This window comes from Malania oleifera, chromosome 4 (genome assembly GCF_029873635.1).
Source record: "Malania oleifera isolate guangnan ecotype guangnan chromosome 4, ASM2987363v1, whole genome shotgun sequence".
Classification (NCBI taxonomy): domain Eukaryota; kingdom Viridiplantae; phylum Streptophyta; class Magnoliopsida; order Santalales; family Ximeniaceae; genus Malania; species Malania oleifera.
Genome location: NC_080420.1, coordinates 114,665,993 through 114,691,413, shown reverse-complemented (window position 1 = coordinate 114,691,413; position 25,421 = coordinate 114,665,993). Strand labels below are relative to the sequence as shown.

Genomic DNA, 25,421 nt, shown 5'->3' with positions numbered 1-25,421 from the left:
GTAGTTGTCTTCTGTTGTGACAGCTATTTTGTGTTTGTCATAAAGGACCATTTTGCAATCATCTAGTGTCATTCCACTGTTATAATTTTGGTGCATTTTACCACAGAGCTGCCCTATGGGCTATGAGGCATGATCCTTATGTCAGACATTTGAGTGTGTCAACTGCATACATTTCTGCTGTGTATATGGTGCACTATAGCTTTGACAAAGCCAACGCTGCTTCTGCTTCTAAAATTTATCTCATTTATTTATTTATTTTTGGTTTTTGTTTTTGTTTTGCTTTTTTGCTTTTGTGTCATTTATTTTGTGTTTTGTTTATTTTTTTTTTTTCTTCTTTTAAATTTCTGATAAGCATTCAGTTGCAGGGTCATATAGCTCTGGATCAGGCGGTATTCCCTGAAAATACGCCTGGCTTTGTGTTGGATGCATTTGCTCGTTCTTCTCTTTGGAAAATTGGACTTGATTACCGGCATGGTACTTGTTCTGACAATTTCCTTTCATTTATAACTTGTGTTTTCAGTATTTATTCGAACCTTTTGAGGATATTGCCCTAGATTATATAAAGTTAGTGGAAAAAGAACTCACATAGTTGACCTCTCATAGTAGAACTTAGGTCTTATTGTTGTTTTATATTTTTGTTCTTTATATGCAACATTAATACCTCATGATCTATTTCATTGGCTCTGCTCATTTACTTGTTTCTTGCCCCATTCGCATGTTAGGTACTGGCCATGGTGTTGGAGCTGCATTAAATGTTCATGAAGGTCCTCAAAGTATAAGCTTTCGATTTGGAAATATGACACCATTGCAAAAAGGAATGATTGTCAGCAATGAACCTGGTTATTATGAGGATCATGCCTTTGGTATTCGGATTGAGGTACTATTTTTATTCTTCTGTATGAATTAAGGGATGAATTCAAATTGTGATTGTTGGACCAGTTAGTTTGCTACAACAAGCGTGTTTCATGTGGTCTATTGTACCAGGAGTCACTGATTTGGACTCAACTGTCTGTGTTCAAAAGTGATGCAGGGGCAGCATCAATGGTCTGCAGCCATGGGTGAAATAAGAAGAAATTTGAGAGGGGAAGGGGTAAGAGAGGAGATACAAGGGGGAAAGTCACATGCAGTTGAATTCAAATTCAACATCAATTGCTAACAACGTGACTTTCATGAACTATTTATAAGAAAGCCTCTAAACACATGAAATTACATACGTATCCCTAGAACTACATTACATTACAAACATACTCCTATAATACATAAATACTACAAACAAGTCCCCAAGATGCATGATCATAATGCAAGCAAACTGCACACACACACTTGAACAACTAACTAACTGAGCACATTTGGGTTTCGGACCCAATAAACCATTGACCCTATTCTTTGACATGGGCCTCCGAATTGGATCAAAATGATCCATCCAAATACCCACTTCTTGTCCTACATCAATTCCCTCCTTCCAAAAAGGACTCAACTCCATCGAGTGGGGGAAAGTACCAAGTAGCTCATCATGATGAATAGAGTCATCTCATTTCATAAGAAAGGAACCAGCAGTACACTTCAACTTGTTGAGTGGGAGAATTCGTGATGGAATCAATTTATACTTCTTGTTGTCAATGGAGTGGGAATAAGAATTCTCATATCAATCATGCTTCACCTTCCTATTGAATAACCATGGTCGGCCCAAAAGGATATGACAAATTTGGATAGGAAGGATATCACATTGCACTGCCTCCACAATCAAATTTGGATAGGAAGGATATCACATTGCACTGTCTCCACAATGGACCCAATCTTGAAGGTAAGTAGCGATCATGAACCATAAAATTTGGTTTTATTCACCCGAGCAATTTTGAATGGTTTGGGATGAGGCTGAACTTACAACATCAACTTCGTCACAACTTCTTTAGAAACTACATTTGTGCAACTACCAAGATCAATAACAAAAGTACAAAGCTGTTTTCGGCATATCACCTGAGTTTGAAAGGTGTTAGTTTGCCTCCATTCCTCTGTTTCTTTTACCTTGTGGGAAGATAGTATATATTGAAGCACTAAGTCACTTGGGATTTCTGTTTCAGCTTCAATTACTTGAGTGTCATCATCATCATCATCATCATCATCATCTTTTTATGCAACAGCCATGATTTGGTTAGGACATTGTGCAACTTGAAGTCTAAAACTTTGACATTTAAAGCATTTGAGTGATGGTTGGCTCTTAGAAGTTGTTTTGGAGTGCTCAGGAGTCTTCCAAGAGGTATTAGTTTGAACACCTTTACTCAATTACTCAACTCTCTTCTCTTGTAGAACTCTACTAGTACTCTTCTCGAACTGAAGGGCTGATGCAGCTCTAGGAAGATTGCGTTGCATCTCCTTAATCTAAGTGGCAACTTGTACTGCATCCCCAACTATAATGAGACAACACATAGCAAGTTTGGAGGCAATAGCAGACTTGAATGGTTTTCTGTTCAAAGCTATCATCACATCCTATTTCCGTTATATATTGGCACGAGTAGCCAAATGATAGAATCTACTAGTGTATACCATCATTGTCTGTTCTTCTTGCTTCAAATTAAGGAGTCGGAGATGAACACGCTGCTGGTAATTGGGACGCACAAATTGCTCTTGCATGGCTTGCTTCATCTCATCACCCATTGTAATCTCACCAAATCTCCTTTAAAGATCTTAGTTGTTTTTTCCATATTTGAGCAGCTCCCTTCAGTTTCGATTCATCCAAGCACAACTTTCTAGCCTTATTCTTGTCATACCATTGGAAATAGTACTACAAGAAAACATCCAAGCATCAAATTCACCAGGACAACTGCTACTATTAAAATCAAAGACTTCTAGTTAATTCCCCTTATTCAAATGATTATTTCAGTCTTCACAGAACTCAAAAGTACAAGGGACAGCAGCTATTCCACCATGTAATTTGGTAGGAAATTCCATGGGCCTTTTACTGAAGGCTGCAACTTCGGCGGTTAGCCTACTTTTAGCATTGGTAATAGTCTCCAAGGCATTTTCATGTTTTGTACCCTACTGGATAACAATCCACCTTCGTAGGCAATTCAACATTGATCACCTTGATGCAATTATATGATGGGCCGTCACAAACTTTATTCTCAATTATTTCAAAACAATATTCAAGTCTCCTTTAATCTTTGAGTATTCACGTAGGAATGAAACAAATTACTCACAAATGCAGCAATAAAATCTGATTTCCAATGTTGGCAGCGGCAATTTCTTGCTTCTCATAGCAAATTATCAAGCTTACTTGCACAATTTCAAGTTTGGAACCAAAATATCAGGCTGCAAATCAAAATCTCGGGAGAAAACACCAATTTCTTGTGGCTGGAACCAGTTTCTCCTGATTCTGGCAGCAGGAGGGGAGTCCAGCAGGATCCCACTTGTAGTTTCCGGCATGTGGGGTGCATGCCCCTCCATCGATGGTGCCCCTGTGATGCTTTTCTGGGAGGGGGTTGATCAAGGGGTGGCGAGTCAAACAGTAGTCATGGTGTGTCAAAAAAACTCTGGCAAGGGTGGATTTGGAGGGGACGGCAGCTTGAGAATTTCGGGTGGCGCATGGGGCTTCAAGGCTGGTTGGATGGTGATGAAATTTCAGTGGGAAGGGTTCAATGGTTTTTGTTTTTGATTGTGGTGGTGGTGTCACAGATTATTTGGTAGAAGTTAGGGCTTCAAAAACTAGGGACATGACTGGAATTTTCAAATTTGTTCAGAACTGCAGAACTGCTTTTCGTTATCTTTTTTTTCTGAAATTTCAGGGCAGAGAAGAATTCAGAGAGAGAATGCGGGAAGAGAAACAGAGAGATTGGATGGTTCCACTAGTAATCAGACCCCTCGGACCATTGGACGGTTCCAACTAAGTAATCAATGCCAAGGGGGGCCTAAATGAAGAAGAAGAAGAAGATGAAGATGAAGAAGAAGACCATTGGATGGTTCCACTAGTAATCAATGAAGAAGAAGATGAAGATGAAGAAGAAGAAGACCATTGGACGGTTCTGCTAGTAATCAATGAAGAAGAAGAAGAAGACCATAGGACGGTTCCACTAGTAATCAATGAAGAAGAAGAAGAAGAAGAAGAAGAAGACCATTGGATGGTTCCACTAGTACTCAAAGAAGACGACCATTGGACGGTTCCACTAGTAATCAATGAAGAAGAAGACCATTGGACGGTTCCACTAGTAATCAATGAAGAAGAAGACCATTGGACGGTCCCACTAAGAAATGCCAAGGGGACCTAAATGAAGAAGCACACTCTTACGTAAGGGGGCCTAAATGAAGAAGCACATTCTTACTTTTCCATCCTAACATTGGGAAGAAGGTAATTTTTGTTTCCCTGTGTAAAAGAAAAGGGTAGGAGGCAGTGACCTATGAATGCCTATCCATTGGGAACTAATGGTGGAGGTTTGAGGATGGTTATTTTGCTCGAGGGATTGAAGAAGAAGAAGACCATTGGACGTTCCACTAGTAATCAATGCCAAGGGTGCCTAAATGAAGAAGCACACTCTTACGTTTCCATCTTAACATTGTGAAGAAGGTAATTTTTGTTTACCTGTGTAAAAGAAAAGGGTAGGGGGCAGTGACCTATGAAAGCCTATCCACTGGGAACTAATGGTGGAGGTTTGAGGATGGTTATTTTGCCCGAGGGATTGAAGAAGAAGAAGACACCATTGGACGGTTCCACTAGTAATCAATGAAGAAGAAGATGAAGAATACCATTGGACGGTTCCACTAGTAATTAATGCCCGGGGGGCCTAAATGAAGAAGCACACTCTTACGTTTCCATCCTAACATTGTGAAGAAGGAAATTTTTGTTTCCTTGTGTAAAAGAAAAGGGTAGGAGGCAGTAACCTAATCCACCTTGGGTGTGACTATGAATGCCTATCCACTGGGAACTAATGGTGGAGGTTTGAGGATGGTTATTTTGCCCGATGGATTTGAATCTCTTGGATGGCAGAAGGTCTTTGTTTGTATAGCTATCTTTACAAAGCTAATGAAAAACACAGAGTAGAAGATATGAGTGTAGAGGGGAAATCAAAGGTTTGGGTAACCTCTGCTCTCTCTCTCTCTCTCAAAATATTTCTTTAATTATCTAAATAAACTTGTGGTCATGGGCCACTATCGAAGATGTGGTTTTGAAATGGCAGGTGAGATGAGTGCTTGGAATAGATGTTATTCCTTGACATCTAGGTTCATGCCAAATTGCATTGGAGTAGGCTTAAGAAATTTGAGCAAGAAATAAAATTGGTCTTAAATGAAATGGGGCATATGTGGACTTTGGTAGGTGGGTTTGTCAAAAGAATCAGGCCCACCAGGACCCCAGGTATTGCAGTGGTTAGATTTAAGTCAAAGAGGGGATGACCGCTTTGCCATTGTTCCTTGAGAGTTGGGACCTTGTTTTGTTGACACTTGAGATTTGTGAGGGTCCCTTAGATGTGATCAATTCTGAACTGCTTGAAGTGATGTTGGCTACAAATGCTTCTCTCGAGAGGGAGAATTACTGTTATAAGGAGCAGGCCTCTAGTTAGGTGTTGAAGAAAGTGAAGGTAGTTGGTAAAATTCTAGTGCTGATATTTCTAACTTGCTTGCGATGCTCTCTTTGCATGATGTCTCCCTCAACGTCTTCCTTCAAATCCGTGAGCATGGTGGAACCTTTTCTTATGAACCCTACTACCTGATGGCTTCGCCTATTGATACCCTAACCAAGAAATTGAACCAAACCACTGAAAAACCAACAATAACCGAGTCTTCTTCTTTCATCTATTTCTAGAAAACTTTTTTGTCTACCGAAAAAACTCTCTCAGCAGACACTTGAACTCCCACCCAGGCTCCTGCAATCATCCTTGGCCTTCAGAGAGCATGATTGATTCCTTAAAGCAGTTGCTATAACTCATCTTTTAGTCTACTTGTCAACCATATTTATGGCCTCCGGAAGACACACAATTAAATCCATAACTTTAATTTAGCTGAGAGCCACATGAGTCAAAAGCCACTTGATTGTTTCGTAATTCTGAGTCTCTAGAGTTGCTGTATGAGCCTGATTCTCTAGCAAATCTGCTTTTTGCGACTTAGGTTCACGAGGGTGTTTCGTGATTCCAATTATGTGACAAAGTTCCTTCCTTTTTCTGTTGAGACGAACAAGACTCTGTCCAGATAGAAGAATGGGGGAGATTATTGCTCGTTAGGTAAGAAGCTGTTCTTGTTCACGGGCAATGGTGAGCTGCTCAAAATTTTGGAGAAGGATGGTAGCTGGAACTTTCATTTCTTCTTAACAAGAGAGGAAAGGAATTGGCTTGCTGAACTATTAACATAATTTCTTATTTATAAAAAAAAAAAAAAAAATCAGAGGATCCCTGAATCAAGTCCTTTAGAGCACCAAATGATTTTTTCATGTTTCGATTGAGAGCTAATTGTTTCAAGTGGTTCTTATTAGGGGTGAGCATAATTTGGTTTTAATTGAATTCGGTCAGTTCGGTTTTAAAATGGGGTAAATTCGGGTATTCAGTTATCAGTTCAATTATGGGGAAAATGTAATTCGGTTAACCGAATTACCTAAATTTTAATTAATTAATAATTAAATATAAATTATTAAGTTATATAATTTTATGTTAGGGTTCCATTCCATTTGATTTCGGCCATTCCCAACAGAAACCCAGGTTCCCTTCCCATTTAGTTCAGCCATTCCCATTTCGGCTTCAAAACTTTGACGCACGGAGGCTACGTAGCGCCGCGGCGACACGCCGGCAACTGGCAGTGGCACTCCCAGTCCCAGTTCTCTTCGGCTTCCACCTTCCTTTCCCAGTTCCTTCCCACCTCACACTGCACATTGTGCATGTAGTCGGCGATTTGGCGGCACTCCTAGTTCCCCGGTGTTGGTGTTGCCATGTTGGTCTGATGTTGGTGTTGGTCTGATGTTCCTCGGCGGCACTCCCCCTTCCCAATTCGGCGACGGCGATTGTCGCAACTCGGTCAGTTTGTACTTAAGCAGCAGATCTAGTGAGTTAGTGACAGTTCATATATATATATATTCTCTTAGTCAACTTTCCTATTTTTCTAAGAGAATCTCAGCTATAAATGTGTGAATATCCTAGAATATTTAGTTTCCTTAGAAGTTAGCATCTTTGGTTATTTCCTTCTTAGTTATTTCCTTCTATTCTTTTGCTCTACATCTTTTTATACAAGCCTGTACCTATGTTACGATTAATGAGAATTATTTCCATAAGAAGCTATCTCATTCTAGATGGTATCAGAGACAGGTCCGGCTCTTGGCCTTGTGTAAACCATAGTTTCCTTTGGTGGCTCCAATCTGACCCTAATCTCTATAGGGTTTTCTTCCTTGTTCAACTCTACCCTAATCTCTTCTGTTGCTGTAGCCATGGCTGAAACTTCAATCAAAGCTAAACCTGAAACCAAACCTGAAACCAAACCTACTCATTCTGAACCTTACTTTGTCCAAGTTACCAATATACGATTGAATGAGGCCAACTTCCTACGGTGGTCACAATCTGTTAGGATGTATATTCGTGGAAGAGGGAAGATAGGGTACTTGATTGGTGAAGCTAAGGAGCCAGAGAAAACAGACCCATCTTATACTATATGGGATGCTGAAAATCCCATGGTGATGGCATGACTCGTGAATGCTATGGATGAAGAGATTAGTGCTAATTACATGTGCTATTCTGCTGCAAAGGGACTCTAGGACAATGTGAGTCAAATGTACTCTGACCTTGGGAATTACTCTCAGATTTATGAACTGCAGCAGAAGATCATCAATACTTATCAAGGAGACGGTAGTGTAACAAGGTATTTCAATGTTCTTAAGAGCCTATGGCAAGATCTGGATTTATTCAATATTTATGAATGGAAAAATCCTTCTAATTGCAATCACAATAAGAAGATGGCGGAGAAGGCAAAAATTTTTAAATTCTTGGATGGACTTAATGATGAGTTTGATGAAGTAAGGGGAAGAATCCTAGAGAGACAGCCTCTACCCTCACTCGGGGAAGTATTTTCTGAGGTACGACGAGAAGATTGTCGAAGGAGTGTGATGATGAAGAAAAAGGATGATGAGACTGTAGAAAATTCTGCTCTACTTGCTGCCAATAATCCTGCTCCTCATGCTACTGGTAACATAGATTTGGCTACTGCCAATATTACTGCATAGCGGCCTTACTCTAATCAAAGGAGGTTGGAAGATAAGCCTTGAGTATGGAGTGACTATTGCAATAAGCCATGCCACACTCGAGAAAACTGTTGGAAACTGCATTGAAAGCTAGTAAACTGGAAGAGCAACAAATCTGGACCCTCTGGCAGCAGTCATGCAGTCCCTAAAGCCAATGAAGCTAATTTCCTAAGTGCTGAGCAGGTGGATCATCTTCTTCAACTGGTGAAATCTACTTCTCCCTCTGGTCTTCCTACTAGTTCATTGGCCCAAACAGGTGATAGCTCTAGTGCCTACCCTTGTTGCTTAAATCTTGCACCATGGGTTATTGATTCTGGTGCATCTGATCACATGACCAGTACCTCACAATTGTTTCAATCTTATTCTCCTTGTTCTGGTAATAAAAAGATTAGAATTGCAGATGGAAGTTTTTCATCCATTGCTGGAGCAGGTTTGGTCCAAATCTCTGAAAAAATCGAACTCAAATCTGTCCTTCACGTCCCTAAACTTGCTTGTAACCTGCTGTCTATTAGTAAACTCTCACGGGATTCTAATTGTTGTGTCATTTTCTTTGATTCCCATTGTGAATTTTAGGACCAACTATTGGGGAGGATGATTGGCAATGCTAGAATGATTGATGGACTCTACTACTTCGATGAGACTTTATTCAACAATAGACATGTTCAAGATTTGAGTAGTAGTACTAGTTCTGTTTCTGTACGCGAACAAATAATGCTTTGGCATATTAGACTAGGACATCCTAGTTTTCTTTATTTAAGACATTTTTTTCCTAGCTTATTTGAAAAACTGGATTGCAATTCTCTTCATTGTGATGTTTGCCACATATCCAAAAGTCACTGAAGCACCTATCAATCAAAAGCTTATCATTCTTCCAAACCTTTTTATTTAATTCATAGTGATGTTTGGGGTCCCTAAAAAATCACAACTACTTCTGATAAGAAATGGTTTGTTACGTTTATTGATGATCATACACGTTTGTGTTGGGTGTACTTATTGAGTGACAAATCTGAGGTTGAATTTTTTTTTTCAGGATTTTTATAATATGGTTGAAACCCAATTCCAAATGAAAATCAGTATCCTTAGAACTAATAATGGTACTGAATATTTTAACAAATGTTTAGGAACGTTTCTTTCAACAAAGGGTATTCAACATCAACCTACATCTTGTGACACCCCACAACAAAATGGCATTGCTGAGAGAAAAACTCACCATTTGTTAGAGGTTGCATGGGCCCTAATGTTTTCAATGCAAGTTCCTAAATATCTATGGGGTGATGCTATTTTAACTGCATGCTATCTCATTAATAGGAAGCCTACTCGAGTGCTAAAATATATCACTCCCTTAGATTGCCTAAAAAAATTGTTTCCTACATGTCAGATAACATCAGACTTGCGACTAAAAGTGTTTGGATGCACTGTTTTTGTTCATATACCTACCAATCTTCGATCCAAGCTTGATCCTAGGCCAGAAAAAATGTGTCTTCCTTGGATATGCTCCTAATAAAAAAGGGTACAAATGTTTTAACCCTCTAACAAGAAAAATTCATATCAGTATGGATGTTGTTTTTATTGAAAACCAGCCCTTTTTTGGCCATAATTATCTTCAGGGGGAGAAAAAGGAAGTTGAAGATGAGTTCTGGCAAATCTCTAAGCCTCTTTCAAATATTTTCCTTGACATTGACATCCACTCTTTAAAGGGTCTGGAAACTGATACTTTAACTGGCGAAAATTATGGAAATCCTAGTCTACCTATACAAGGCATACTTGATTCACAAACAGGGGGAGAAGTATTATCAAATATTCCCTAATTTGAACTTCGTGTTTATACCAGAAGAAGAAATCATCAGAATAATAGAGCTTTTTCTTCAAATATAGAGCAAGGCCAATCATCATCACCTACACAAGTTAGTACTCCTTCACATACTCCAGGTACTTTTTCTTCTCTAGATCCTTGTTTTGATAATTCTTTTGATCTTGACCTGCCCATTGCCCTTAGGAAAGGAGTTAGAACCTATACCACACATCCTATTTCCAACCATCTATCCTATCATTGACTCTCCGACTCTTATAAGGCTTTTACTTCAAATGTTTTTCATCTGTTTATTCCAAAAACCATTCAGGAAGCACTAGATCACCCGGAATGGAGATTGGCTGTTCAAGAAGAGATGGATGCACTAATTGCTAACGGCACTTGGGAAATTGGTGACCTACTGGAAGGGAAGATGATTGTTGGCTATAAATGGGTATTTACAGTAAAATTCAAGGCTGTTGGCAATATAGAAAGGTACAAAGCAAGACTTGTGGCGAAAGGGTTCACTCAGGAATTGACTACCAGGAAACATTTGCTCCTGTGGCCAAGATGAACTCAATCTGTGTGTTGTTCTCTCAAGTAGCTCACTCTAACTGGCTCTTATATCAACTAGATGTGAAGAATGCCTTCTTAAATGGAGACTTAGAGGAGGAAGTCTTTATGGATCTACTGCCAGGATTTGAAGGGAAAGGTGGCAAAGGCAAGGTGTGTAGATTGAGGAAATCATTGTATCGACTCAAACAATCTCCTAGAGCTTGATTTGAACACTTTGGGAAGGTAGTAAAGAGTCATGGCTATCGCCAAGGTCAAGCCGATCATACTATGTTCTATAGACACACAAGTGAAGGTAAAATGGCTATCCTTATTGTCTATGTAGATGATATAATTCTGACATGTGATGATAGCAATGAGCTAGAGAGGTTAGAGAAGATCCTTGCTCAGGAATTTGAGATCAAAGACTTAGGCAACTTGAAGTATTTTCTTGGTATGGAATTTGCTAGGTCAAAGAATAGGAATTTTTGTTTCCCAACACAAGTATGTGCTTGATTTACTTGGAGAAATAGGTCTGCTAGGGTGCAAAGCAGCAGAAGCACCTATAGAGCTGAACATAAAACTCCAACCAGCTAAGGTTGAAGAAGTGATCAACAGAGAGCAATACCAAAGATTGGTAGGCAAACTCCTTTATTTCTCTCATACACGTCTTGACATAGCCTTTGCAACAAGCATGGTAAGTCAATTTATGCACTCACCAGGACCCAAGCATTTTGATGTTGTGTATAGGATTCTAAGGTACCTAAAAGGGACTCCAAGTAAAGGTTTATTATTTGGAGGACATGGGACTTTACAGGTTGAAGTATACACTAATGCAGATTAGACTGGAAGTATCACTGATAGAAGATCAACTTCTGGCTATTGCACCTTTGTTGGAGGAAACCTAGTAACATGGCATAATAAGAAACAAAATGTGGTGACAAGGAGTTGTGCAGAGGTAGAATTTAGGGCTGTTGCGCATGGAATTTGTGAAGCACTATGGATCAAAAGGTTGCTGGAAGAATTAAAGATTACTAATTCACTACCAATGAAACTGTATTGTGACAATAAAGCTGCAATAGCTATTGCTCGCAATCCAGTTCTTCATGATAAAACTAAACATGTGGAGGTAGACAAGCATTTTATCAAGGAGAAAATAGATGAGGGAGTAATTTGTCTGCCGTATATCTCGACAACTGAGCAAGGAGCAGACATATTGACAAAGGGACTGCCGAAGAAACAATTTGAAAACTTCATTAGCAAGCTGGCCATGGAAGATATCCTCAAGCCAGCTTGAGGGGGAGTGTTGGAAAGTTTCAAATCTGTTTAGTCAACTTTCCTATTTTTCTAAGAGAATCTTGGCTGTAAATGTGTGAATAGCCTAGAATATTTAGTTTCCTTAGAAGTTAGCTCTTTGGTTCTTTCGTTCTATTCTTCTGTTGTACATCTATTTATATAGACTTGTGCCTATGTTACGATTAATGAGAATTATTTCCACAAGAAGCTATCTCATTCTAGATATGGGGTGGGGTTAATCGAAAAAATTCGGTTAATTGGCCAAACTGGCTGAACTGAGCGATTGCACACCCCTAGTTCTTATCCTTGGAAAGGATCTCAAACCAAGGTGTGATATGGATGGTGTGCATACTAGAAGGGAGGGAGGTAGGGGGATGGATAAGATTTTTCAATAATCAAAGTTCTCAAAAGAAAAGAAAAACGTAAGTTTGAATTGTGAGGGGCTGATATTGTGTGCTGTTTGGACTGTGGTTCAACAAATATATGACCAAAGGTTGGGCACACCAATCAGAGGCTTAGCGGGAACAAGCAGTCAGATAGTGGTTTGGGGGGGCTACAAACCAGACAGGAGAGGGGTTTTCTGGCAAAGATCAGCGGAGAGGGAGAAACTCTGGTGATGGTAATTGAGAAAGGAGACAAAAGAATGAATCTATTCAGGGACAGATTCATAATACCTTGAATAGGGGGAGTTTTGAGAGATCTCAGTGCTGGAATTCTGGGTTAACATGTGTAATTACAGGGGAAGGTTATTTCAGTGCTGGAATTCTGGATATAATTACTATAATACGCGTAATTACAGGGGAAGATATTTTTGGGGCAAGTTCAGTAGACAAAGGTGTTAAAAGGACCGATAGAATAATTGTGGCATGTCCAACTTTAATTGGTCCAGAGTGAATAATTTTAGTGGGCCTAAGAAAAATCTAATCCCAACAATTGGGGTGCAACCTACTGTCAAGTGCTGAAAACAGGGATAAAAGAAGTGGAAATGGAAATTGAGACAGATCATAGTTTTGTTTGGTTGGGAGGTATTCAGGCCTTTGTACACTTAAGTGGACAGTGGCCCTCCTCTTCATGTGAATCATTCTTTTTGGGTCTTTAAAAATGAAAAGGAAAAGTGATCAATGGTTCAGTTAAAGGAATTACAAAATGACGAAGAAGAAAGGAGAGAACAAGAGGCAAGTGGGATAAATAGAAACATGGCAAAAGAGGTGCTAGACAGTGAGATGGAAGAGGCTCCGATTGTGTCTGAGAAATGGTCAATAGTCTTAAAAAGACTTTTAGGAGCATGCAAACAAGTGAAGACAAAGATAGAAGAGGAAGGTTTTTGTGAAAAATTAAAAGGAAAAGAGGTTACTGACTCTTGGAATAAAAAGACGACTTGTTTGAGTTCACGGAAGATGGGAAGGAGTCAACTTCCTTTTTTGATCTTGAAGCTGATGAACTGTTAATTGATAAATTGAGGAGAGAAGTTGAAGAAAGAGACAAAGTGGATTGCAAGAACCACTGGGAGGATGGAGAAGTTGATGTTGGCTTAAATTCAGGGTCTCATTCTTTAGCAGATCGCTGCCTTGAATTGGGTTCGAGAATTCAAGGTTCGGATACTGCCAGGACTTGTAAGGAATCAACCTATCCACAGCTACTAAATATTCTAATTCTTCCAAAAAATCTGAACCTTCTACTCCCCTTCTAAATGCCAATTCATCAAATAAGGATTTGAAGAAGCAATGATCCAGGAGTGAGCGTGGGGACTCTACAACTCCCACCGGTAACCATTCTAAGTTTGTGTCTTCCCATATTAACTTCGATTTACTGAAATGCCATAAAGAATTAGGATCTGAGGGAAACCAAAATGTTGTTGATCTATTGGGGGATAAGAGAGAAAACCAAGTGGCCCAAGAAGTGATGATTTGAGTTTCTCCTTTGCAGTTCCCTCTGAGGATTTGGCCCAACTTACGAAGGAGGGGATAGAGGATAGAAAAAGAGCTAATAAGTTGAGTAGAGAATTAGTTAGATTAGCGGCCTCAATGAACTATGAGAAAAGGGGCAGGTGCTTGGGAGCTGATAGTGTTACCAAATGAAGATTTTATCCTTGAACGTTAGAGGTCTAGGGGAGGTTAGACAATAGAAGAGTTGTTAGAGACCTGGTGAATAGAGTGAACCCTGACATTTTGTTTTTACAAGAGTCTAAATTAGGTGAGGTTTGATTCCTTTGCTTTTAGGACCATTTGGGATACTAGTTTTAAGGATTGGGTATCTCTGCCTTCTTTTGGGGCTTCAGGGGGGCAGTGTGTGGCTTGGGAGGGTTATGTCTTGTAAGGAATATGTTTTAGGTTCCTTCTCCTTGTCCGTAGTACTTGAGATCATGGGGGTTGGGGATTGGTGGTTTACTTCTGTATACGGCCCAACGATACACTCCCAGAGGAGTGGTTATGTGGTGAGCACAACAAATTGAGAGTTTGAATACAGAAACTAAGAACTGGAATCAAGAGGTATTTAGGGATTGGAATGTCATGAAGGAGAGCCTATGAGGGGGATAGTAAAGAAGCTGTGGAGGGGTCGGTTTTCACTAAATAGAGAAGATTCTCTTGTGTGTGTGTGTGTGTAGAAACAGCTTTCTAGTGTGATTGGGATGGAGGAAATCTCTTGGAGACAAAAAAGAGCTCTTTGGCTAAAAAAGGGGGATAAAAACACAATTTTTTCATTGAGTTTCTGTTGAGGCCTGATATATATTGTTGGCCCACAACCTAACAGCTTAAGCTTTTAGGTAAAGTTGTAATCTAACATAGTATTAGAGCTGGTTACCAAGAGGTCTTGGGTTCTAGTCTTGTTGCTCACATTTATTATATGATGTTTAAAAATTTATTATATTCCCTGTAAAGGGTTTTGTTTAATGTTTGTTTATCTCTCCATGTGCGGGAGAGTGTTAAGGGCTGATATATGTTGTTGGTCCACAACCTAACAGCTTAAGATTTTGGGTAAAGTGGTCTTCTAACGGTTGCAAACTTTCACAAAAGGTAGAACTGTTTAGAAAGGTGGAGGTGGAACATATAATTTATTATGAGGAAGAGAAGGTGAAGGATGCTATATGCAACTTTCACAGAAAGTTCTGCACAGATCTGGTGGACCGAAGAGAATGCTATATGCAACTTTTACAGAAATTCTACACACAACCAGTGGACCAAAGACCTTCAGCAGAAGGCATAGACTTCGAAAAAATAGTGGATTCTATGGTCAGCTGCATGGAGAGTCGTGAGATCCTTGATGATGATGTGGTAGTGGCGGCTTTAAAAGACTGTAGCAGCGATGAGGCTTCAGGGCCCAACAGCTTCACCATGACATTTCCTTTCTTTTTTGCGTGGTTTAGGGGGGGTGGGGGGTGGGGGCTGGTGTGGGGATTCCCCTTTGAAGAGGCAATTTCCAGATTTTTTATGTAGACTCGAGATTGGAATGCTCTGATTCTTGTATGCATATTACAGACGGGTAATTTAGGATGTTCCCTTATTGAGAAGGGCATAAAACATTTATTTCCTTGAGGCCATTTGGAAGACTAGTGCTCCCCCTAAAGAAGTTTGCTTTTGCTTGGGAGACTATATGGATTAAGATTGATGCTTGAGAACCTGCACAAGGGGGCATGGTTATGGTGTGAGAGACAATACTTTAAACTGTTAGGTTATGGGCCAACAATGCTATATGCAACTTTTACAGAAATTCTACACACAGCCAGTGGACCAAAGACCTTCAGCAGAAGGCATAGACTTTGAAAAAATAGTGGATTCTATGGTCAGCTGCGTGGAGAGTCGTGAGATCCTTGATGATGATGTGGTGGTGGCGGCTTTAAAAGACTGTAGCAGCGTTGAGGCTTCAGGGCCCAACAGCTTCACCATGACATTTCCTTTCTTTTTTGGGTGGTTTAGGGTGGGTGGGGGGAAGGGGGGTGAGGTGAAGGATGATAGCTGGTGTTGGAATTCCCCTTTGAAGAGGCAATTTCCAGATTTTTTATGTAGACTTGAGATTGGAATGCTCTGATTCTTGTATGCATATTACAGATGGGTAATTTAGGATGTTCCCTTATTGAGAAGGGCCAAAAACATTTATTTCTTGGAGGCCATTTGGAACACTAGTGCTCCCCCTAAAGAAGTTTGCTTTTGCTTGGGAGACTATATGGATTAAGATTGATGCTTGAGAACCTGCACAAGGGGGCATGGTTATGGTGTGAGAGACAACACTTTAAACTGTTAGGTTATGGGCCAACAATGTATATGAAGCCTTAACACTCCCCGGTATGTGCAGCTCAACAGCACACGGGGAGATAAAAACAGGATAAATAAGAACCTTTATAGGGAATACTATAACTTTTTAAACACCGCACACTAGATGCGGGCAATGAAACTAGAACCCAGGACATCCTGGTTAGGGGTGTATTTGGGCTGAGTCGAGTTGACATAATAAAATATTTGAACTCGACTCGACTCAAAAATGTTTATCTTGAAACTCAACTCGAACTTGATCAATTTCAAAAGTGTTAAACTCAAACTCGACTCAGTTACAAGTTCATAAAACTCAAGTTCGACTTGATTATAAATTAATATTAAATACAAATTAATATATATAATACACATTTATAAAAAAAATATATTATATAGCATATATAATATGAAAATAGTAAAATTAAAAAGCTCAATTAGACTTGAAACTCGACTCGAATACTATTACTGAGCTAGAACTTGACTCGCTAAAATATTTGAGTAGCCTGAACTCGACTCGAAACTCGAGTAGAATCAAGTCTAGTCGAGTTAGGGAACAAGTTGAGTCTGAGTAGCTTGCGAATAAAGTTTGACTCACTTATACTCCTACTCCTCATAACTAGCTTTGATACTATGTTAGACAATCACTTTATCTAAAACCTAAAGCTGTTAGGTTGTGGGCCAACAATGTATGTCAAGTCTTAACATGGTGATAGATGCTTCCTATGTAAGAGTGAGGCTGGTTCAGTGCATCATCCTTTGGTTGGTTGCAGTTGAAAAAAGCTGCGGGATAGTGCTTTGGCTATGATGGGAATTCTATGGATGGTAGCAGGATCTGTCTTGGGGGATTTGTGGGGTTGGAGGGACTTTAAGGCTCACAAAGAAAGAAAATTGTAGAGCTAATCCCTGTTAACTATTTTTTAGATGATGGAGAGAGAAATTGTGGGGTTTTTGAAGGAGTTGATATTGCTGTCAGAAATGTAGAGGATAAATTGCTCAAAACATTTTAATTTTGATTTAGTTGGCAGCATTTAATCAATAGTCAGGCTGGGAATGATTTTGTTGATGCTATATCCTTGTAATTTCTTCTTTTGTCATAGGGCTGCACCCCCTTGGTGCTCTAACTAAAGGTTTTCTCTTTGCTTATTTAGAAAAAAAGGTATTGTAGCAGTGAGCTGAAGGAAATGCAAATATTGCTGACTGTTTTGAAAATTTTCATATATGCAAATATTGTGGACCAGTCTGATGCATAGACATTATTTTTTTTTTGTGTGTTTGTCCTCCTACTACATGGAAAAAATTCAGTATTTTATGTCTTTCAATTTTCATTGGTTTACTGTAATATGAGTCATCTTTTCATGCAGAATCTACTTTGTGTGAAAGAGGTTGTCACCCCAAATCGATTTGGAGGAAAGCGATATTTAGGATTTGAGAAGCTGACTTTTGTTCCCATTCAGGTATTATAGCGAATGCTTGTTACTGCATAACTTCTATGCAAAGAATACTATTTTAATGAGGCGGCTTGATAATTTCTGTTCTAGTATATCTACAGATGCTGAAACCAATTTTGAGATAAACATTTGCTAGCCAATAAAAGTCATGAACAGAATGTGCTATTTGCTTATGCTTTGGAGATTTGGAATTGAGGTCATATTCACCTAGTTTTTTTTTTTTTTTACAAGAAAATCCAATTTATTGGTCCAAATAAAACAAAACAGCAATTTATATTTGTAGAGTTCACAATATCTAATAAACCATAAGCCCTGATTCTAATTACAGCAATAATCTTTTATTGCTGGAGTTCACAACATCTAAATAATGAACTTGGACTCTAATTACTGATCTACTCCCTTCAAGCAAATATTCTTCAGTTCTGGTTGAAGAAGAGAACATCCTTTCTTTTCCATCGAGATGCTGTAAATCAGTCTTCCAAACAGTCTTCAGAAACAAGGCCTTCAGAGCTGACTCCTTAGCATGACTGATCTCCATGCTCCAACTCTTTCGTTAATGCAGTAAAAGGCAAGACAGTTTGATGCAGGGGCAGCATCAAGGTTCTGCAGCCATGGAGAAATTAGAAGAGAGGAAGGAAGGGGAAGGGAGGAGAGAGAGGAGATACCAGGGGGATAATCCATGTCCAATCAACAATTCAAATTCATTTACAACTACCTACAATATGGCTTTCACACACTATTTATAAGCCTCTTCACATGAAATTACATATAAACCCCTAAAACTACATAGCATTACGAACATACCCCTAGAATACACAAATACTACAAACAAGCTCTCAAAATACACATAATACTATACAAATTAAACTAAACACATAATAAACTACTAATTAAACCCAACAATTCCTTGACCCAACTCTTCTTAATTATTCTCTAGCAAGGATCTTCCCACGGTCTTTCTCCTTGTCCTACATCAACTCCCCTCCCCCCGGTTAGAAAACATTTAGCCTTGAATTTTGAAATGTTCGGAGGATCAAAAGGGAGAAGCAAACTTGGACTCTTCAAAAGCCAGCACTTGAGTGAGACAAGAAACCATGTTCCATTGGCAGCACCATAAACTTGACTTGAGAATTAGCATCAATGAACTAATCGGGGGTGGCAAACTCTACAACAGGAATGTTTGAAAGACTTTGGATGTCTTCAAACACATTCATTGCCTTGCTTGTAGTGTCTTCAACTTGAGTAACTTTGACATGATCAATAATCTCATATTCTTTATCTTGGTTGGTTGGTGGAGCAGACTTCAAAATGACTTTCTTCTATTATAGTGTAAGACATATGTGTTTTCATGTCCTTGAGTCACACCCAAATCATCTTTTTGATATTTTGATTAAATGAATGACCTAACTTGAACATATGTCTCTTCCTCTATTTATAATACAAATCAAATACATTCTAATGACAATAATACCCTTACCAACTCCCATTAATTAACATTCTTACAAACTTAATAATAATACTAAAAGACATAAATAACCTCTAACACTCCCCCTCAAGCTAGAGCATAAATATCGCATGCTCCTATCTAGTTACAAATAAATTTAACACAAGCACCCCTCAAAGCTTTGGTAAACAAATCAGCAAGCTGCATATCATACTTCAAATAAGCAGTAGTAATGAGCTTCTGCACAAGTTTCTCCCGAAAAAAATGGCAATCAACTTCAATGTGTTTCGTCTGCTCATGAAAGACCAGGTTGGAGGCAATATGACAAGCAACTTGATTATTACACATCAAATTCATAGGCTAAGAATGTGAAAAACTCAATTTTTTGAACATGTTATTCAACTAGACAATCTCATAAGTAGTGTGAGCCATAGCTTTATATTCTGATTCAACACTTGACCTGGCCACTATAGTTTGTTTCTTACTCATCCAAGAAACCAAATTACCACCAACCAAGATACAATACCTTGTAGTGGATCTTCAGTCGAAAGGCGACCCAACCCAATCTACATCCGTGTATCCATAAATATAAGTGTGACCCTGTTCATGATATAAAAGACCTCTCCAAGGTGCACCTTTGAGATACTTCAAGATGCAAATGATTGCGTCCCGATGATTTGTCCTTGGAGAATCTAGAAATTGACTCACAACACTTGTTGCAAAAGACTTTTCCGACCGAATGACTGTGAGATAATTCAACTTTACAACAAGACTCGGGTATTGCCCAGGATTAGACAACAAATAACCCATATCTGGCACTAACTTGTTGTTAGGATCCATGGGTGTAACAGCCGGTTTGGATCCCAAAAATCCAATTTCATCCAACAGATCATGAACATACTTCCTCTATGACAAAGTAGTTCCCATATGAGATCTAGATACTTCTATTCCCAAGAAGTATTTCAACGGTCCCAAATCTTTGATTTGAAACTTAGTTTGTAGAAAAAGGTTGAGACTTTGAATACGTTTATTATCATCACCTGTTATAACAATACCATCCACATACACAACAAGAAGGATCCTACTTGATGAAGTATAATGATAGAACACAAAATGATCCACTACACATCGTCAAAGACCAAAGTCAGGTACTACAACACTGAAATGACTAAACCATGCTCTAGGAGACTATTTTAAACAATATAGTGCCTTTTTGAGCCGACACACTGAGCTTGATTTGCCTTGAGCAACAAATGCATGTGGTTGCTTTATATAGACCTCCTCCTCAAGATCACCATGCAAGAACATTCTTCTCATCGAACTAATGTGAAGGCTAGTGACAAGTAGTAGCCAAGGAGATGAACAAATGTACTGATGTAAGTTTGGAAACTGGAGAAAAAGTGTTAGAATAATCCAAATCATACACTGGAGTATACCTTTTAGCAACAAGATGGGCCTTCAAACGAGCCGTAGAACCATAAAGGTTGACTTTCACAGTGTATACCCAATGACAACCAACCACTGACTTGTCAGGAGGAAGAGATACCAAATCCCAAGTGCCATTGTCCTATAAAGGATGCATCTCTTCAACCGTAGCATTCCTCCACCTAGGGTAGGCTAAGGCTTCCAAAACAGATTTAGGAAGTGTAGTAGATGATAGAGCAGTAACAAAACAATAATAGGAGGGTGATAAGAAGTTATAACAAACATAGTTGGAAATGGGATGTTGGGTACATGTGCGTTTACCTTTCTAGATAGCAATGGAAGGATCAACATCATGGGAAACATGATCATCAGATGAGGAAACCAAAGGTGTGGTAGTAGAAGCTAGAGGGGACTCTCTTCCTTGAAGTTGCCATTGTGAATACCATAGTAATCAGAGGCGCAAGGCGAGCTGAGGCGCAAAGGGTCTTTGAAGCTAAGGCGCAAGGCACGAGGCAAAGGCGCGTGCCTCACGAAGGTGAGGTGTACAATTATTAAAATGGTGTAAAATGTCTATTTGGGGTAATTGATATATGAACATATGAATATCTAGTAATATTAGAATTTAAAATGCCAAAACATTCAATAACAAAATTGGAAATTTAATAAAATTGCCAAGACGAAGCCCAAAAGCATCAACAATTCAACATAGTTCAACATCAAAAGAAAAGAGTACAATAAAAGATTTCAAAGTATAAAATCTAAAAATCCTCCTCAATCATCAATCATCACTCATCATCAACTAAGTCCGTGAAGATACCATCGTCCTCCTCTTCATCATCAGAATTGTTTTCTCCAACATCTTTTTCCTCTTCCGTCTCCTCTGTACTATCCACTTGGATTTCATCCTCATCTACAAGTTCCAATATTGTGGTCCGGACCCTAGCACTAGTTGCACTGCTAGATGAAGCTCGTCCTCTTCCTCTAGACGATGATGGCATATTTGCACCTATTCTTGATCTAGTGTGATGCGGGGGGTTATTTAGTCCAGCAGCTCTAGCAACAGAATCCCAAGTCAAAATATCATCTTCAAACACAAGTTCATCATCCTCATCGGAATCGCCATCCATCCTACCAATCAACCACTCATTACTATTATCAATGTCCTTTAGGAGGATGAGATCAATGGTGTTGTGTTTTTCGTATTGACGCCTCAGAGTTCGATTATATTTCACAAATACCAAATCATTCAAGCGTTGCTAGGATTGCCTATTTCTCCTTTTGCTATGAAGCTGCAAAAAGTTTAAAGTAATATGGTAAATAATGATTCTAAAAAGCAATAGACCGGTAGTTCTTGTTCTTTAATAATTAATCCATGGTATACTAACGACTTACATGTTGGAATATGCTCCAATTTATTTTGTAGCTGGCAGCACTACACGTGAGGCTAAGAAGGACTGGAACTTCATGGAGACTTAGATCGTTGATTGGGCAAGGAAAACAAACTAGAATCTAGAAGATTAGGCAGGGGAAGAGACTCATTGAGCTCAGAAGCACTTAGGGACTGGGTGTGTAAGGTGTAAACCTAAAGAAGGTGACATTTGCAAGAACACAAAAGGGATGCGACACAAGACTATAACAACGATATCCCTTTTACGCATATTAGTAGCCAAAAAAGATGCATTTTATAAGACAAGGATCCAATTTATCCACCCCAAGAGTTAGTAGATGAACAATGGATACACACCCGTATATATGAGGAGGGAGAGAGAATAAGGGTGAATTAGGAAAGAGAATGGAGTAGGTAATTTTACCACTAAGAATAGAGCATGACATCTTGTTGATCAGATAGCAAGCAGTAAGTACGATATCACTCCAAAATACTTTGGGTACATCCATTTGGTAAAGTAAGGTGTGAGTGATTTAAAGGATATGTATATTTTTGCTCTCTTCAACCCCATTTCATTAAGAAGTGTGGGCATAGGATGATTGATGGACAATACCAAACTAGGTCATATAATTAGTGAATTGTGAATTGAAATACTCTTTAGCATTATCACTTCAAAATATTTGAACTAGCAAACTAAATTGAGTCTTTATTTCAGAACAGATGGCACAAATATATGAAATAACTCGGAATGATCTTTTATTAAATATAGCCAAGTCATTCTTGAATGATCATCCACAAAGATTACAAAGAACCAAAAATCCAACTTGGACACAACTCTTCTAGGACTCCAAACATGAGAATGGACTAACATGAAAGGGCTTGCAGCCCGTGTATTGACTCGGGAAGCGAAAGGAAGACGGTGGTGCTTTCCGAACTGAAAAGACTCACAGTCAAGGCTAGACACAAATTTCAAATCAGGAACAAGATATTTCAACTTTTCTAGTGAAGGATGACCAAGAGGACAATAAATTTGGAGAGGTGTGGCAGCAGCAGTGCGGGCAGTAGAAGGAGCTAAGGACTCAAAATGATAAAGTCCACTAGCTTCAGGCCCTCCGCCAATCGTCTTCCTTGATTTCAAATCTTGAATAATCAAAGAATCAGAAAAGAATGTTACCGAACAATTCATGGATTTAGTAATCTTGCTAACGGACATAAGATTGAAAGGAAACTTGCGAATATACAAAATAGAAGGAAGAGAAATAGAAGAAGTCGGATTTACTGTTCCAATTCCTTTGATAGTGGTGGTGGATCCATCAAGAAGAGTAGCATAAGGTAAATTTGCAGGGTACTGAAAAGTAGAGAAGAAATTAGGTATACCTATGATATGATCAATGGCAGCGGAGTTTATGACCCAAGGACTAGGACAAGAAGTAGTGGATCACATGCATGCTTTGGGATTACCTGTTTGGGCAAGAGATGCAATGGAAGAGAAGCTTGTTGTGATGCTTGGTACTGCTGGAACTTAGAATATTCTTCCTCTAACATGGATATAGTATGTTGCCCCCCACTTGGCCCCAAAGGTGTGGAGTTGGTGTTGGTTGCATTGGCTGCCCCCAAAGGTGTGAAGTCGGTGGTGACTGCATTGGTAACACGTGAAGGTCTACTGTGGAGATCCCAACACTGCTCAATGTATGATTACCTTATCCACAATGAGTGCACTTGCCAGGAGTGCCTCTACCGCATCTATCTCTACCACCATGACCACTGGAACCACCGCGATAACTTCTGCAGTTGTTTGGTAGAGAACTAGAATCACCCTGTGTCACAACATGTTGTCCTCTTAGAGCCAAATGCAAGAGCAGAAGAATGTGTGCAAAATGGAGCACGAAGGACGCAAGAATAAACATCGACAAATGATGGCAACTATGCACTACTAATTTTCTGGGACTGGACTGCCTCAAGCTCGGGTATCAAGCCCGCTAAAACTCAAAGAACTGTCATATGCTCCTTTTTCTTCTGCGTCTCACGAATATTGGTGGTTATAGGTTGCACGACGTTAAGCTTCTCATGAATACGTTTCATCTCTCCGAAATAATTTGAAATGCTCCTATCTCCTCCTTGTAAATGAAAATACTCCTAGGATAAATCATAAATAGGTTCAGTGTTACTAGACTATCAAGCTTGGCATAATCCCAAATCCCCTTGCACGTATCTAGATGCATGTACATTTGTGCAATTTGTGGCTCCATTGAATTCGACAAGAGGGAAACAATCAATGCATCTTCTTGAATCCACACTTCTTTTCTCTTCTTATCAGAAGAATCAAATTGTAGCAAGTGGTCAGATTTTCCTGATCCTGCTAAATAAACTTGAACAACTTTAGAGCAGTGAACATAATTCTTTCCATCCAACTTTTGAGTCGTTATCTGTGGCAACGATGAAGGAAACATGTTTTTTGGATTTATAGACTCCATCCCAACACTCACAAATAAGCAGCCACACCTGGAACACAATTGCAAATGATGTGAAGCACCGACACAACCATGGATGAGGTGAACGACTTACCAACTGATATAGCAATGCTGCAACCTCACAACTCAAGTTACGAACACTGCCACGGCTCCAAGAAACTCACAAAGAAGCCTTTACGAACACCAAACAGCAACTAACCATGGTTTTTAAATAACGGCCATGACCGTTACATAACGTCGTTACATAATGATTTTTTGGGTTACCGATACCATTGCACACCTCGAAATCGGTGAAAAGAAAAATCACGACTGTGGAGGCCGTTACACACCGGGACTGTTATGTAAAGGCTGCTGCAGCCTTTACCTATCCGCTACATGACTGTTGCACCAAAAAAAATTATTTTATTTTTTACTATTTCTTCTCACTTTTTTCCTTTCCCTTTCATAAATTATTCTCAATATACTATGTGGCAAAAGAGGGAAAGATTATAATAAGGATGATAATGATACAAAATTTACTTATTTTTTACGTACTTACAAGAGATGCGTTAATTAACAATTTGAAAATACTAACTTGTTAGGAAAATATTTTATTTTGATAATATTAGTAATTCGTGATTTATGTTCTATATTTTTCAACTTTGATCTTATTTCTTTTCTATTTATTTTATATTTGTATTATTCATATGCCTTATGTGCTAATAGATTAATGTAGTGTATAATGTATTTTTTTTTTATTAATTAATTTAGTTAATAATATGCACAAGGTTATTATGCATGCTTGAAAAATATTCACAGCTGTTACACTTGCTCCCCTTATGTAACATCAGCTACTCCCGCTTCCTGTTACACTTGTACCTTTAAGTTACACTACCCGCTACCATGATTCAAAACCATGCAACTAACGGATTACCACGAGTGAATGATCAAAACAGGTTGGATCTTTGTGCAAAACATGCCCAACAGCTTGATAATATGATCTAGACAAGGAATCAAAACATGGCAGAGAAAAGAAAAAAAAAAAAAAAAGGTGGCCAGAAACTCTCCCATGCGCCAGCACATGGGGTCAGCATTACCGGCAGTTGGCTTGTGTGTGGCGGCGCTTTGTGCACTTGCCAGCAATGGGGTTTTTTGGGGGTTGGCTATAGAGGGTTTTGCT

The 25,421-nt window shown here is 39.1% G+C and overlaps 1 protein-coding gene across 1 annotated transcript in view; it reads left to right on the top strand.

Moving 5' to 3' along the window:
• LOC131152689 (aminopeptidase P2) overlaps positions 1-25,421 on the top strand; it is a 40,423-nt gene that overhangs the window by 9,869 nt on the left and 5,133 nt on the right. Inside the window, exons 9-11 of the mRNA XM_058104493.1 lie at positions 366-474; positions 723-877; positions 17,449-17,541. Coding sequence (XP_057960476.1) covers positions 366-474; positions 723-877; positions 17,449-17,541 — 357 coding nt within the window. The remainder of the gene's footprint in view (positions 1-365; positions 475-722; positions 878-17,448; positions 17,542-25,421) is intronic.